Here is a 15,869-nt window from a genome sequence, read left to right as displayed (position 1 = left end):
TGATTGTGCTGGGGGGCAGAGGGTTTTGATCTTTTGTCTTCTCCCTCTGACCCTATTTGCAAATATATACCTTTTGTCTCACCAACAATGTGTGCCTAAGGATTTGTTATTCAATGAGCCTCCAAAGAAACGAACCGAGAGAGAGTTTTTTTTACCTCAATAGTACCAGGAATATGTTCATTTTTTGTCAAAAATTAAATTTCAATTGAGACATTTTTGTTTTGGATCTAAATCCTTAAGGTTCCAGGACTCAATAACAGGCCCATTATTATAGCACTTGAGCTACAAATGAAGACAGACTAGAAATGAAAGAAAATGGTACATAATAGTTCATTACTCATTTGAAACTCAGAAAGGAGCAGCAAGACAAGGAAGAAAATAAAATGGAGACAAAGAAAAGCACATATGTGTCTGAGAGGCTGTAAGGAATAATAAAGTAATATCCCATTACCTGGGTTGAGGATGGATTTCATGCCCTTCCACAAAGTGTATTGGACTGGACCCTTGAGTTGTCCTAGGTTCAGCTCTTGGGAGACCATGTGCCCCTTAGATAGAGTGGAAATATTTTTCTCCAAGCTACATAAGGCACAAATCACACTGCCTGTTTATATGAGATCACAGAATCTGATAAATACAGAGAGTGCAGCAGTGCTAATACTACAAAAGTATTGATGCAAGTACTCCTGAAAATGTTAACCCCAACTCTCTCTGACTCAGTTTGTGCACCTTTTGTGTTCACTTTCTGGGAACAATCTAGCAAGCCACCTTTGCTGGCACAAATACATAAATGAAGCAAAACTGAAACCTGAGTATACAATAAGAGTTAATTTCAAGTTATGTAACTATTTAACGGTAAATATGCAATTCAGCATTTGTGCTCTTGGTTGATTAATTATATATGTCATCCAATCAGGGAATTAAATTAATATTGTATGATTTATGCAAGGCATAGCCCACCCCAAATTCCAAATTTTGAATATTCTCAAAGAACTTTCTGCAAATAATCTGAAGACCAACAACTGTTTTCTGAGGAAATTTGTGGATTATCACCAATTCTGAGAATTTTACCATCTGTTCTTAAACAGTTTTGCAAACAGAAAATGATTTAATTTGTCAATTTAACTGTTTTGTATGAGTTCTGATACAGACTGAAGAATTCTACAAGCTCAGACTTACCTTTCCATAAAGGGTTTTATACCCTGTAAAATGAAAGGAGAGAAAAGTTAGAAGAGACATTAAAAACTGTATAATTGCTACAGAGTACTTAATAATATTGAAAACCTCAGCAGCCAGTTCTATTGCAATATTTCTGAACTCTCATAGGAGATAAGCCTGACTCATCATAGCCTCTTTCTCACAAAAACCCTCCCCAGAGCATTTTCTGTTTCTCTCATAGGCATGGTAAAAAGTAGTACAGCAAACATGCTTCCCAGGATATTTGACATTTCTCAGCCCATTCTGATACTGGACATTAAATAATCTTTTCTGCTAGCAAAGATAAAATACCTCTGCCAAGTGAGGTAAAGCTTCTGCCACCCTCTAGCAGAAATGTGTAGACACCCCCATACCTTCTCCCAGTTGTTGTAGTGCCTTCAGCAGCTTGTAAGCAAGGGAGTGCAGTTTGTGGCACCACAAACCTCTTTGTGCCCTGGTATCAAATTTGCAGCCTGGGCCAAAATTTGCTACCAGAAAATCCTGATAGCAAAAAAAAGTGCTGGGAAAAAACATGGTACGGCGCATGCAAGAAGAGTGGGTGTGCCAGCAGACATGGAGGCTTGGTCCTCTAGGGCAGTGGTCTCCAAACTTTTCTGATCATGCACCCCTATCAGTAAAAACTTTTTTGAGCATGCACCCCAATATATATATATTTATTTATTTATAAATTATATACATGTACTACTTGCGTACCATATGTGACACATGACTGTCTGACATACGGACTGAGTAAGGGTGCCAGTGTCAATCCGTATATAAATATTCGTAAAGCTTAATTTCTTTCTTATTTTTTTAGATAAAAAATAAATAGAAATAGAAGTTCTAATATTTTCTTCCCACACCCCAATGGATCGTCTTGCACACCCCACTTTGGAGACCACTGCTCTAGGGAGACACTCTGGTTGCTGGCTGGAGTGTCTCCATTTTCTTCCTTGTGTCCTAATTCCTCCAGCACACCAGGAGCCGGGGGGACCTAGGCCAGGGAAGTTTGCCAGAAGTGGGACATACAGAGGCATATACAACAAACCGCACATACAGGGGCATGCACTGTGGCAAAAAGTAGCAGCACAAATTTGTGCTGCTACTATTTTTGCCACTGCAAGTGCACACCCCTGCACAGCTGGATGCAGCCTAGAGGTGCATTTTACAGCCCTGTGGCCCAGCTGCTTAAGGAAGACGTGTAGACCCAGCAGAAACACATGGGTATGAAAGCGTTACGGTGGGTTTGTGGTGGCAGCTCCGTTTGTTACCAGAACTTCTGTCGGTAGAGCAACGTGAGCATAGAAAACGTCTTGGTACATTTAAGTCTAGATTTCTCACTGTTAGGAAGCTGATGAAATTGTGCTGGTAAAGCCGGGACTGAATGCGCAACAATGTCTCCTTTGCTTGGTGGCACTTTTCTTGGAGAATATTTAGATTTGCCTCCATTTCTTGAAGGTAGGTCTTCCCCTCTTCCTGCAGCTCATTCATTAATCTTCTCTCCCTGCTATGAAGGAACTGGTGAAGTTTTAGACACTGTAAGCTGATGTTTTGTTGAAGAAGCATCTTGTTTTCCTGGAAAACACAGTTTGTTAAGATGGGACATCTTTGATCTCAGGAGCATCACATGAAAACATGGGTGGATCTAGGATTTTGAAAAGAGGTATGCAGATGGTGTGGCATGTCATCACATATAACACAACACATTTCCAGTTAAAGATAATCTTGACATTTTTTTAATATGCTAAAAGACTAGCACTATATCATTCAGTTTAAGATCAAAGCAAAAACAAAAATAACTATTAGAATGTGCACTGATTTACTAGATTATATATAAAGTTTTCAAAAAAACACAAGAAACTAGGCAAAAATTAGTCAAAGGAGGCAAAAGATATTGTGTCATTAGTACTGTAATAACTATTATAGTTAAATATAAATGTCTTATTCAGGTTCATAAAACAAAATCTAGTCTTCTTGAGCATCTTGACATTGCCTCCAATACCTCATTGTCAGTCAGTTCTACATCTGAGGTAAAGTTTTTAGCTAGGGCTAAAAGCAGTCTGCAGGGCTGTGAAATACAGAAGAGACATTACCAGAATTAGATAACAGAGAGCAAAACTGCAGAAGATAGGATAATTTGGATAGTGGAACCTCAAGACCATTAAAACGGAGAGATGGTCATTAACACCTGTGAAGTGGAGACTGATTAGCAGGAATTAAGGATCTGATAATGACCAATGAAATCAATTGATTCTTTCAGCACTTCCTGAATAGAAATGCTGCTGCTCCCCTCCCCCGCTTTAAAGTTTGGATGGAGCAGGAATTAGTGGGGTACAACTGCACCTCTGCACCCTCACCCCCAGATCCGCCCTTGGATGAAAACACCAAGATGTATAAATGAATATGACTAGCTCCTAATATAAAGTGACACTTGTTTCATGTTTTACTACTCCCGGTGGAACCTATATATCATCTATGACTCCTTATATAATTGTAAGCTCTAATTTACAAGAAAGACCATTGATCCATCATTCTGATTTCATCTCCTCTCTTGACAAATACCTGCAAGTTCAGAGGTAGAAGAAAAAAATGCACCTGACCAGTTGTACAATGCTCTGGATTCCTTTCCAAATCCTGTAGTGAATGATGTATGTAGTGAAGCATTGTACTTGGCTACCTTTTTCAAACTAAAGATGTGACTAGTGAGGAGAAAATCACTGTCAAGAAGAAAAAGAGGATACAAAAAAAAAGAAAGAAAGAAAAAGAAAAGAAACTGAACAAAACTTGTATCTTGGAAGTCTACACCAACCCAGCTACCCCCAGTTTTTGTGACTGTCTCAAAATGTACATATGGCTCTTCAAAAACTTAAAAGAAAAAGTGGGGGGTTTGTGTGATACCAGTGGAAACTCAGTGAATATGGTTAACTCACTTTGAGCCTCTCTGAAATGTAAATCGTAACCAAAGAAAAATTCCATGACCCTCTTTGAATAGATATCACAGGCTTTGAAGAACTCTAGAGCAGTGGTTCCCAACCTTTTTAAACCATGGACTGGCAAACTGTGGACCAGCATACTGCAGACCAGAAGTGACCAGCATACTGTGGACCAGCAGCCAACCCTTTTTTTATACTCAGTACACATATACATGCATATACTCAGTATAAAAAAGAGTTGGCTGCCAGTGCAGCAGCCAACCCTCCTGCGGACCGGCAGCCAACACTTTGCAGCCCTGGGGTTGGGAACCTCTGCTCTAGAATAACCAGGTTCAGGACAAATCATAGTTATTTATAACTGTCTTCAGATTAGGTACAAGGATTTTTTTTTTGCTTTACCTGTAAACAGTTCATCTAAGAAACTACTGATTCAGTTTCTACTCTTGCTCAGCCAGTTCGCTAAATTAACATGTCAGTGACAGCATACAACATGGTCTGCAGTTATTACAGGTATGTACACACATCTCAGATACGCTTTCAAGACATCAACAATCCTTGGAAAAATTTAGACATCCAGAACTTTGCATCACAAAAGATCCTAAATTCAGGTGTCAGTCAGAATTATCCAGACATTTGGGACTTATGGGCACTGGATGCCCAGCATACAATCAAGGTACATAGTGAGTAAAAGCCAAAGGAGTCATCCAGATGCCTTTCTGTAATGTCTGTATGCCAAAAGTTTATTTGAATGCAGGAATATTTCATTGTGCATTATGACGCTTGGTATATGCCGCAGCTATATAGTGGCCAACAGAAGCTTGTTCTTAATAGCAAACTGATTACCCTGCCTAGACTCTCTGCTCTGATAAGGAATCTGAGTTCTGTTCTTGCTGAGAATTCGAGCTGAGGTATAGTAAAACCAGGTCCTTTTGACTTGATGCTACTCACTTTGTGGCAAGAGATCTTCTCTTGCTGAGCATTTTTCACTGTTTTTAATTCCTGCAGAGTGGACTCCACCTGAGTTCTGGCCGAGATCAGATGTTCCTGTCATTATGACAGACACAAGCATTACTCAGTATTATATTAGTTACTTGTGCTAGATAAAGTTACTGGCAAATTGTTTTCGGGTACTTTGATTATTCTCTGTAATCTAGAGACAGAGTTCATGAAATAGGCTGATAGTTTAGCAACCTCAGTCTACAACATCTCCACAGGCTGGGAGTGCTGTTGTGATGTGAAATATTTGTTTGGGAGGTGAAAATAATAGCTCATACCCCTTAAATACATAGCATGTTGGTGATCATGTTTTGTACTTGTTTTTTACATTTCTCTTTCTTTAATAACTACTGTAAACCTTCAAACTCGGAATGCCCTGTGAATCAATGCATTTTCATTTCCCCTTTTAAAAAGGGCATTATGTGTGATAGCAACCCTGTAACCAACAACTCTCCAAAATGCCAGGATCTCAAGAAACAGGGCAGAAGACACTGCCCCAAAGAACCACTCCCAGAAAACAACACTGCTCCCACAACCAAAGAACACGGGTCTTTTAGTTAGCTAAAGGGACTCCTACAGTCCTGTTTTTCATGAGAGATTAGTTCATCAGGGACATACCAGCAACTGCCCTTAGGTTTCATTTACTCTACAATAGTTAACTAGAGTCCTAAACAGAATTTAAAGAGAGATTTTCAACTGGGTCAAGCTTAAATAATTAAGCACAAATCCATTTCTTCAGACAGGATTTTCTTCAGAAACCTCTAAATATACTTAAAGAAGAGATTTTCTGTCCTTCAGGGATTCCTCCTTCCATAGATGAAATCTGCTATGGAACTTAATCCTAGTGACCTCCCTGCAAGAGAAATTTTAGAAGGAACCAAGAGTTCTTTAAATGCAAAGATCTGAACAAATCAAACCCTTCAGTGAGGAAGGTTCTGACTTAGCAAATGAAAACTGAATGGGAACTTCCAATCTTCAGTGATGAATTAAAAAATTTCCCAGTGGTCTGGGTCTAACAGCTGATGCAGAATGGCATTCTAAGGTTTTTTAAATGAAGCTTTTACCTCTTATGTTTGGGAAGAATCCTTCTAATCATGCTGAAATGTAACTAGCCAGAGTGATGTTGTCTTGAGCCTGCCAGCAAGCTCATCATCAGATAAGAACTAATATGGCCAAAGAGTGTGCAGCCAAAGCTGGCTCTGTATTGTGGCAATTCCTAAATCATCACATTTCAATGGAGTTTGATGATTCTAGCTTCTAGATTAGACTGATGCTTGCCATGCTCCCACTAAGGGGAAGGAAAGGTATAGAAGGGATACCTTCAGGAAGAACTCAGACCTATATATAAAATATACATTTTTTTTTATGTTTTTTATATTGATAGGCTTCAAAGCAACTGCCTTCTGTCAGGACCTGATAGAATCAGCTGGCATCTGAGGAAGTAGGCTGTCACCTACAAAAGCTCTTGCCTCTCCAAACTAGTTAGTCTCCTGGTGCCACCCTGCCCTGCCCTCTGCCTGAGTTCAGACTAACACAGCTAACCTACCACTATCAGGAGGAAGCATACAGCTCAGGTCCAAAAAGAAACATTCCTGTTACGCAAGGGTACATAAGAAGACCCCATAATACACAGGGGTGCATGTATCTTGCATGAGCTTTTAAAATCCTGCTCTTTCCCCTTACACAAAAATTACGCTGAGTTGAATTATCAGTACTGTTTCACCAAAAGTATCAGTCAAAAATCATGCCTCAGCCCCCCATAATTATGAGAACAGTTTGTAAAAAATCATGAAAATGTTTTAAAATAAGAAACGCAGAGTTCATTTTCTTCATCTTCTGGTTTTGAAACCAAGAGGATGTACTTGTGCTGCTTTGTAACTATGAGAGCTAGAAGCCTATTTTTACTTCAAAATGATACCTTGGGATTCTCATATAATCACAGGATTCCAGGAACTGGGGCTTTAAGAATACCACCAAACATGGAGATAATCTCACTAAAATTGTGAGAGTTAGCAACAGCCTAAGTGTCACATTTTCCAAAGTTTCTGTAGCAGGAAAGTCTCTCTCTGGAAAAGGTAAGAAAATAGCAGCTTCAGTCCTGCTTCCCTGTAAACCTTACCACATACAATTGCACAGCCTCTGACAGGAGAAGGAATTGGGAGCTTTGATCTTCAGGCTTCTGGGAATCTCTGCAGAGAAAGCACGCCAGTTTCCCATCCATCTTCCAGAACAGCGTAAGGGGCTCAGAGTGTTCCCTGCATTTCTGCTGGAATCTCTCCATGTGAAAGGCCTGGATCCTTTCTACTACCTTTCCTAGCACAGAGTTAGCAATGTACTGCCTATTTGGAAACTCTGCTTGGCACTCGGGACAGGAGCAAACTACCATCTTGACCCAAATGCCTTCAATGCAGGATTTACAGTAGTTGTGGCCACAAGGCAATATCACTGGATCTTTAAACCATTCCAGGCACAGGGTACAAGACAAATCCTTGGTAAAGTCTTCACTTTGTGGCCCTAAGACCAACTCTGAGGAGCTGGTACTTAAGAGGTTTATTTTACTTTCATTTTCACTCAGAGAAGCTGATGAGGAGGTACTTGGGCTGGAAGAAGAAAACGACATACTGGATGGATCAAATACTGTCCTGTTAGAGATAAAATGATTGAAATGAGATCCCAATGATTGAAATGACATTCCCATTTTCTCTCCCATTCTTAGGACAAATATCTCTGTCCTAGGACGCAAATAAATGCATAGACAATAAAATGAGTAGCACAGGTGAAAGAAGGACTATAATGAAGCTCTCTTGTTGAGAGGGGCCTCAGTGGAGCATTGTATACCCTACAAATCATCCACCTACAAGCACAATTCCTTCCATTCATACCACCATACAGCCACACTGTGCAAGCCTCACAACTTTTTAACGGAATAGTCAATTCTCAACTTGAAATCCATCCTATTTGCTTACTGAGCAAGTTTTACCCTGAATACATGAGATCTCATAGGCCTGCTGTCAGTAACACTCAACCTGAAGATACACACTTAGACCACGTCGAGATGAGCACAGCAATGCAGTATGTGGCACCGCAAACCATTCTGTGGCACCACACACTCAGATATCCTCCACACTGCAGGGGAGAGCTGCCCAAGCATGCGCTGTTCCACTTCTTTCCCCAGGTTTTTTTGACCCCTGGATGTCCACATGGAAAAGAAAAAGAGGAGCAGCACACACACGGGCAGCACATACCACTCAAAAAAGGAGCCGAGCCACCCAGAGCCACGCTGCGACTGCCAGCCAGGCTCTGCATAGCAGAATTGCCACTGCTGCAGCCCCGGGAGGCCCCACACTAGGTAAGGCTGTTGAGGCCAGCACTGTGCTGGCCCCAGTCTCCCCTACCCCACCTGGGGCAACATGCCATGTGCCAAAGCGCCCATGCCAGAGTTGTTCCCTGGGGACAAGTAGCAGCAGAGCAAGGTGCGATGTTGTTATTTGTCCCCAGGAAACCAAATGTCCACACCACCTGTTGATGTGGCCTTAAAAATGAACAACTGATACAAAAAATGCAACCTATAAACACATCCATAACCTTGTCAACTTATACAGGTGACCCTCACCATTCACGGGGGATATGTTCTCATATCCCCCGCGAATGGCAAAATCCACGAATAAGGCACTGCATTCATGAACACAGTGCCCCCAGCAGCTGCGGGGGGCACAGCTCCAGTGGCAGCGGTGGTGGGAGCCTGGCGGCAGCAAGCACACAACTCCCAAGGAGCTCCAGTAAGTGCTTAAAGTGTATTTAAAATGCTCAGACAAAACCTTGCTTCCCAAATATACTACTACATAAAGAAATGCCTGTTCCTGCTACATTCTAGCCTCACAAATACTCTCCAAGCATGCACAGGGCTACTGCAAATCTTATAGCAGTATGCATATCAACATACTTCATATTCATTATATACTACTAAACATTCTAACATGTACCCTCAACAGCCTTGGGACCCTTTCAATGGTCCCACAGGGAACCACACAAAGTTAGTTAGTACTGTTAGGTGCACAAAAATGATTCACAAGATAAACCTAGAGATTTCAAAAGAGGACTCCACTGTGTTAATAACAGCCTGATATCTTGTAGTCTTTCCAAGCTCTTTGCCACAGAAAAGTTGATCTATTATTTTTCTGTAGTCAAAAAATGAGAAAAAAAGAAGAGCAGGCATTTTCTGAGGATTGATTTCAGTCTAACAAGGGTCGCTTTTAGGGTGGCCATCACACAGGACAGCCTGGTTGTCCTCTGTCCTCTATTGATACACAACCGAATGCCTTTATGCCCTCTACTTCTCTCTTCAAGAAAAGAGAGGCCCCTCCATTGAGGCCCCTCTCTTCAAGAGAAAAATAGAGGACATAAAGGCATCCAGTTTCATAGTAATAGAGGTCAGAGGACAGACTAGCATAAAACTGGAATGTCCTCTATGATGGCTCCCCTAGATGCTTTGAGTTTATAAAGGTTGAAAACCACTGCTCTAGAAAACCCAGTCCCACATACTACCCTCACCTTCACCCTGGGCACCCAAAATTCATGTGTCTTATTTGAAAATCAAAACCTATACTTATATTTTACCTGGCTACATCTTGTATCTTGATTGCCCTAACCCAGAGACTCCCAAACTTTCTGGATTAATAATCACTGTCGGCTCTCAAAATTGATTGCAGACCACCATGCACCTTTGTCCTAAAACTAGATTGATGCAATCTTCAGCCACAGTTTGGGAATCCCTGCCCTGATAAATGATCTAAATGACTGCAAGAAGCCCTCCCATGCCACACTGGTAATTGAACCCTATAGCCTCAGCACTGCAAATCCAAGTCACAGCCACCTGAATTAAAGGAGCAGTCTCCCTACCACAAAGCAGTAGTAAGCTTTTATTGCCTTTTGAGGAACTGCCACAACAAACACATGGAACCAGAAATTTACTGAATACTCCTGGTCACATGGGAGTCTTTGAATCCTTAACAATTTAGCACACTTTTTTTAATGTAAACACACACACACACACACACACACACACACACAGAGGCTTTTAAATATAAAGAAATAGTCCTGCACTGGGTTTCACATCGAAGGCACTGGGCCCTCAGTCATTCCTGTCCTCGGCTCAGTGGAAGCTCACACAAGAAACACCTCCCCCAGCTAGCCCTTTTCTTTTCCTTATAATGCCTCATCCCTATGACAGCTTATTGGGGTGCATTTCTTTCTTCCCTGCCTGGTCTTGTGTAGGATTTTCTGTCTGCAACACACTGGAAAGGGAAGAGGAAGATGCCCCGCAAGGTCTGATCTTCCACCCCTAGGCAGCAGGTGCATCAACCTTGACAAGGGCTCTGAGCCTTCCTGCAGTTCACACCATGACACTTTGGCTGCAGCGGGGAAAAGCAGCCAGAATCAAGGCAGCTTCTCTGTGCTCCCTCCCCTCCCGTAGGTGACAGGCCTCAGTGAGCCTGGAGCCAGGCCTGCGCGGCTGTGGTGAGGACGCAGGTGTTGGAGGGAGCTGTTACTGAAACATGCCACTGGAAAACAGCTGAGGGAAGGTTCTGGAATCGGGCGGCATGGAGGCAAGGACCCCGGGGGGGGGGGGTCGTCACAGCCCAGGGGCAGGGGGAGCAATAAAAGACCTGGAGTGTGGAAGAGGATAGACACTGGTCTGCTAGACCCAGAGGATGAGCTTGTGATCTGGAAGGAAACCAGCGGCCATTCAGCAGCAAACGTGGCTGTTTGAGAAGGAGGTGTCAGCTGGCATGAGGCACAGCGGCAGTTAGCGCGCGCTATGCATCCCCTGCCCTTTCCTCTAGTGAGAGACTCCAAAAAGCAGGCCCTGCTGACAGGGGAGAGGCTAAGGGAACCACGATAATGCTTTGCCACCAGTTAACATCTTAAAAGTGCTGTACAAAACTCAGCTCCTCTGGGGGTGTCAGGAGTCAGAAGGTTACACAGGAAGGTCAGCTAGAGAGACTGGCAATACTGTATTAATAATGCCAGCTTCACATTGTCCTTCAGAAGTATTTCAGTGCTCCTGCCATTAAATCAGGGGTGGGTAACATACAGCTCCTACACCCGGCCTGCTGGGCTACTGCCAGGCTGGGGAATTTGAGGGCATGACTAGGAGGGGATGTAGCCTGGCACTAAATCCTGACCCCTAGGTCCTCAGAGGATATGGAGTGAGAGCTGTCTGACACAGCCATGGGCTGCTTCCAGCCACCTTGCCAGCCTCTGTGACTGCAAGTGACTGCCTTGCCTGCAGCCACTGTCTCCACCATCACTGCGATGACCACCAGTGCTGCAGTGCCCACAGTAGCCACTGTCACTATATCACCCCATGACCAAGACCAAATCCAGCCTGCAAGGGACCCCACAGGCCAGATACATGTCAGAGCCCAAAGTGAGTTTGACATCCATGTATGAAATAACTGAAGGGGAACCTGAAGATCAATTTAATCCCCCAGATGTAAGCTTAATGAGAACAAGCTTTTTCATAGCTTCACCTCATTAGAGATGTCATGTTCAAGGGGCAGGTAGGCAGGAAGCACAATGGCACCTTTTCCCACTGTTGGGGACGGGAAGCCCCAGAGCTGTTCTTGCCTGCTGTGCCAGGGCTGGGCTCAGCTGGGGGTGGGAACAGGGGCAGCAAGGATGGACAGGGATCCCCCTGCCTGCACCTGCACTAGCCAGGCTGTTGCCACTGTCCCCTCTCCAGCTGAGCCCAGGTACTGCTCAGCCTGGCTGGCTCTGCAGCTCCCCACTCCCTGAGCAGTGGAGAACGCAGCAGTGGCAGTGGGGTAGGGGAAAGCAGAAAGGGGCTGCCTTGAGCAGGATGGGGGAGAGGGGGTTTTCACCTGCTTTAGGGGCTAAAATAAAATCTGCCCACAGTGGTGCGGGCAGCAGCTGGGAGCAGAGGGCACAGCCACCCCTGTAGTGTAAGTTGCAGCCACCCCTGTAGCATCCGTTGTTGCTCCTGCACCATTTTCAGAAATCCTGGATCCACTCCTGGTCACATCAGACTTCATTTTGTTTAAACTTTCAAAGGGAATGGCCTGTTTCTAAAGGTAGAACATTTCACTGCCACTTCTCCAACCTAAATGCTAGTATGATCTGGTGACGTGAGAACTAGGGAAAACAGACTTATAAACCAAGTATCATATAATCTGTCAAAACAGATCAACAGAACATCACTAACACATGAGAAACGCTGCCATCGACAGGAAATCCTGCTTCACGTGTTCTACTCCTGCCCTGTATCAGCTTCCTGTTGAGCACTAGTATTAGGCTTTTTGTTTGGCTGCGAGCCTATGTTGAATCTTACATATAATAACGTAAGGCCAGAAGATCCTACAGGCCACAGGGGAGTTTCTGTCATTACTTCTTGGACCAAGCCCAATTACCTCCAATTGAGGGGTAACCAGGCTTAACCCAGCTTTGCTGCTGACCAACTTGACCAGCATTTGTAGAATGGAAACACTCCACCTCTCTTATCTGGAAATATGGTACTATAAACTAGGAAAACCTAAGTTTATGGATACATGGCGTTCTCTAAATTTGCTCTCGCACATTTGCCCCTTTTACTCTTTCGGATGTATTTATTCATTTGATAATTGTTTAGTCTTCAAGGAAGGAAATAACCACCTTACAGTAATTTTAATAAAGACATTAGCAGAAGTCAGGAAGGAAAAGTCTATAGAATTCAGATTTTCTTGCAAACTTATTCCAAGCTCACAGATCATTATCAGAAAATGTTTAATTCTGCATAGATTGCTACCCTTTGCCTCAACAGGTACATGGCAATGGGAGAATAGCATAGAGGGACAGTAACATGGCAAAAAACCATGGAAGAAGGAAGTTTAACAGGACAGCAGGTTTTGTATAGTTGTTGGATACAGGAACAGACAAGCCTACAAAGAGGGAGCAGAGCTGTGAAGTTCTGAAGGTAAGAGTGAGAAGTAAATACTATTAGGAAGAGGAACAGGACCCTCAGACCGGAAGGCAGGGCATGTTAACAGACTAATTGAGAGGTGAACAGACTATTTGAACAAAGCCACTGCTACTGTTTTGTTTAAAGCAGTAGTTCTCAACTACAGCAATGCAAGATCCTTTTAAGTGGGTTGCAGGATACTGTGTAATATTAGCACTATTAGGTGTACAAAAACATGAACACAAATTCAGAAGATGAAGCTCAGAGACTTCACTGACAAATCCATGACATCAGAAACATTCTGCCCTGTTGCAGTCCTTCCAAAGTTCCCCAAAACAGAAGAATTCCTTTATTATTTGTTGTTGTAGTCAAAAACTGAGCAAAAGCCAAGAACTGGAATTTGTTTTTAAGAGTGCCTAGTCTTAACAAGGTGGGGAACCACTAGTTTAAAGGGTTTGAGCACCACACTGCATTCAGTGCCATGAGACAACGTGATTCCGTTAACTCAATAAATAACGTATTTCACAACATTTTATTAAATGTACTCGAGATAAAAACATTCTATACAAGTAAGCATAAAAAAGGTTATACAATCTTTTAGACAGATGCATACAGGTTCTTAAAGTCTGATAGAACTGATTTTTTATCCCCTTATTGACCATAATTTATTAACAAACATTTATTATGGATGCTGTGCCCAAAACTTGCTCCTGAAAGCTCCATTACTACCAACCCCAAACTGGTAGGCCTTATACCACTTCCAAGTCCTGGCAAGGACTGCCAGTGCCTTTGGGTAGCTTGCACTGGGACCTCTGCATAGTTCTGATTATACACCTACCCCACCCCCAATTCATGCAAGTAGATTCAGGACAGTACAACTTTCAAGTTTGCAATGCAAGTTCTGCTATAATGCCTCAGGCACAGAATGGATAAAATTACAGATAAAATTCACGGATTTTGAATTTTGATTTCAGGATTTATTTTAAAGTAACTGATCATTTCAAGTAGCAAGAAGCCTGTATTATATTTGTAGGTGTTAACCTAATAACTAAGATATCTAATGTCTACAATGCGCTCACCATGTTAGTAGCCAAGTGCTTCTCTCTCTCTTCAGAAAGCTCAGTGAATTTGAGCAAAAGGCCAGCTCTTAGCTCTGTACAGCTAAGTGCCAGATCAGAGTTTATGCTAGCAAATTTTCACTTCAAAAAGACCCTCTTCCCCCCTCCCACTTCAGAAAAAATAATTCAGTATTAGCTACAAAGCTATATGTATTCATTTCAAATATCAAGTAGTTGGGGTGCAAGGAGACAGGACTACAGGTTAGGGCTGAAGCCAATTTCAGAGTGCAAGGCATAACTTCAAGACCTGAAAAGGTAAAGAGATAAAATGTATTAATGAGGAAAATAAAACTTAAGAGTAATTACAGTTATTTTAGAGGACAAGGAACTGGAAAGACTCCAAGACCCAAGCCACAACGATCTAGAATCCCAAAAGGCCTACGCTGGAGGAATGGCAAGAGGCTGTCTTATCCACCACAGAGACAATCCACAAATGTTTGTTTGACCTGTTCTTCCACCGCCTACGTGTAGCTTGTTCCAGCATGTCCCTGCTTTCATTAGTGTCTATCCCCACCCCACCCCCCATCTACTATAAATCTACTTTGCTGCAAGTTAAGCTGTACTTTTTTGTCCTTTCCCAAAACAACAGGATGAACAGTTCATCACCAGGCTCTTCAGCAGCCTTTTACATTCTACAAGACATGTCCCCATTCAGCCTTTTCTAGTCCTTCAACTTCCTCAAAGGTCATATTTTCTAAACCCCATATAATTATTACTGCTAGAACATCTTTCATTTGTTTACATCTTTCTTCAAGAGTGCTACCCAAAACAGTGTAGTTTGCCAACTGAGGTCTCCCATGTTCTGATTAAAACCCACTACCTCCCTGGTCTAACTATTACAGTTGCTTTTTTGCAACAGCACCATTGACTCAGAAGTTTATTTCATGTAACTTCCCAGATTCCTTCCTGCTTCAGCAAGTGTTCACTCCCCAGCTGATTTCTAACTGTGGCATTTTGCAGGTGTCTTTACTGAATTTCACCATGATTTCTGACCATCTCTCCCAATTTATCAAGATTATTTTGAATTCTGATTTGATCCTCCAGACAGCTGGCAAACTTTTCCGGTTTGATGTTGCCCACAAATTGCTTCTGCATTCTCTAGTTCATCCTCCAAGCAACCATCCTCCCTATTACTGAATTAGAATCATGCCCAGAAAAGGGTCCCCAAGGAATCCCCACTTTTAGATTTACATATAGATAAGTGTCCCAAGGTTGCTCTCTCTCCTTGTAAGTCCTAATAGATCCTAATATTATTGCCAAAAAATTAGAGAAAGTTCTGGGAGCAGTTACACCTCAGGAGTCTCATTCTGTAACCAGCTGTAGCTTTTGAGATCAGTCTGAGTTTCTCAGTCTAAGCACTGATCCCTCTAGCAGTATATTCCAAATCAGGTATCTGTGGATGCTTCCCACAAATCAAGTCTACCCAAGCCCAATATCTGAAATATGCTTAAAATACACCAATTTCTATAGCTTCCTTCCATACTAATGGTTATGTGGCTAGCTTCACATCCAGCTGCCTTTACTACCCCCACCGTCCCAGAACCACATACCCATACCCCCCCTTCATAGCTAAATCAACTCAGGACAGCATTCACCATGAATCTAGGGACACCTGAACTTAGTTTCATAGTTTCTAGGGTCGGAAGGGCCCTGAGCAGATCATCTAGTCCG

The 15,869-nt window shown here is 42.6% G+C and overlaps 2 protein-coding genes across 4 annotated transcripts in view; both read right to left on the bottom strand.

Annotated features, from left to right (window-relative positions):
• Positions 1-8,149, bottom strand: part of TRIM69 (tripartite motif containing 69) — a 26,623-nt gene extending 18,474 nt beyond the window's left edge. For 2 of the 3 annotated variants that reach the window (XR_002100710.1, XM_019533242.1), the window contains exons 1-5: positions 7,243-8,149; positions 5,076-5,171; positions 2,536-2,769; positions 1,177-1,199; positions 452-576 (exon numbers count right to left, since the gene is read on the bottom strand). Coding sequence is in view for 2 of the 3 variants with exons in the window: in XM_019533242.1 (XP_019388787.1) it covers positions 452-576; positions 1,177-1,199; positions 2,536-2,769; positions 5,076-5,171; positions 7,243-7,833 (1,069 nt within the window). In the remaining variant the exon portion in view is untranslated. Of the gene's footprint in view, positions 1-451; positions 598-681; positions 684-1,176; positions 1,200-2,535; positions 2,770-5,075; positions 5,172-7,242 lie in introns of all 3 variants that reach the window. The other variant, XM_019533243.1, reaches the window with a different exon arrangement.
• A 5,892-nt stretch (positions 8,150-14,041) lies between these two features.
• B2M (beta-2-microglobulin) overlaps positions 14,042-15,869 on the bottom strand; it is an 8,444-nt gene continuing 6,616 nt past the window's right edge. Inside the window, exon 4 of the mRNA XM_019533241.1 lies at positions 14,042-14,445. The gene's annotated coding sequence lies outside the window, so the exon portion shown is untranslated. The remainder of the gene's footprint in view (positions 14,446-15,869) is intronic.

The sequence above is a fragment of the Crocodylus porosus genome, unplaced genomic scaffold, assembly GCF_001723895.1.
Source record: "Crocodylus porosus isolate Cpor-Errol unplaced genomic scaffold, CroPor_comp1, whole genome shotgun sequence".
Lineage (NCBI taxonomy): Eukaryota > Metazoa > Chordata > Crocodylia > Crocodylidae > Crocodylus > Crocodylus porosus.
The sequence above is the reverse complement of the archived record's forward strand: the minus strand, read 5'-3'. Positions and strand labels throughout refer to the sequence as shown.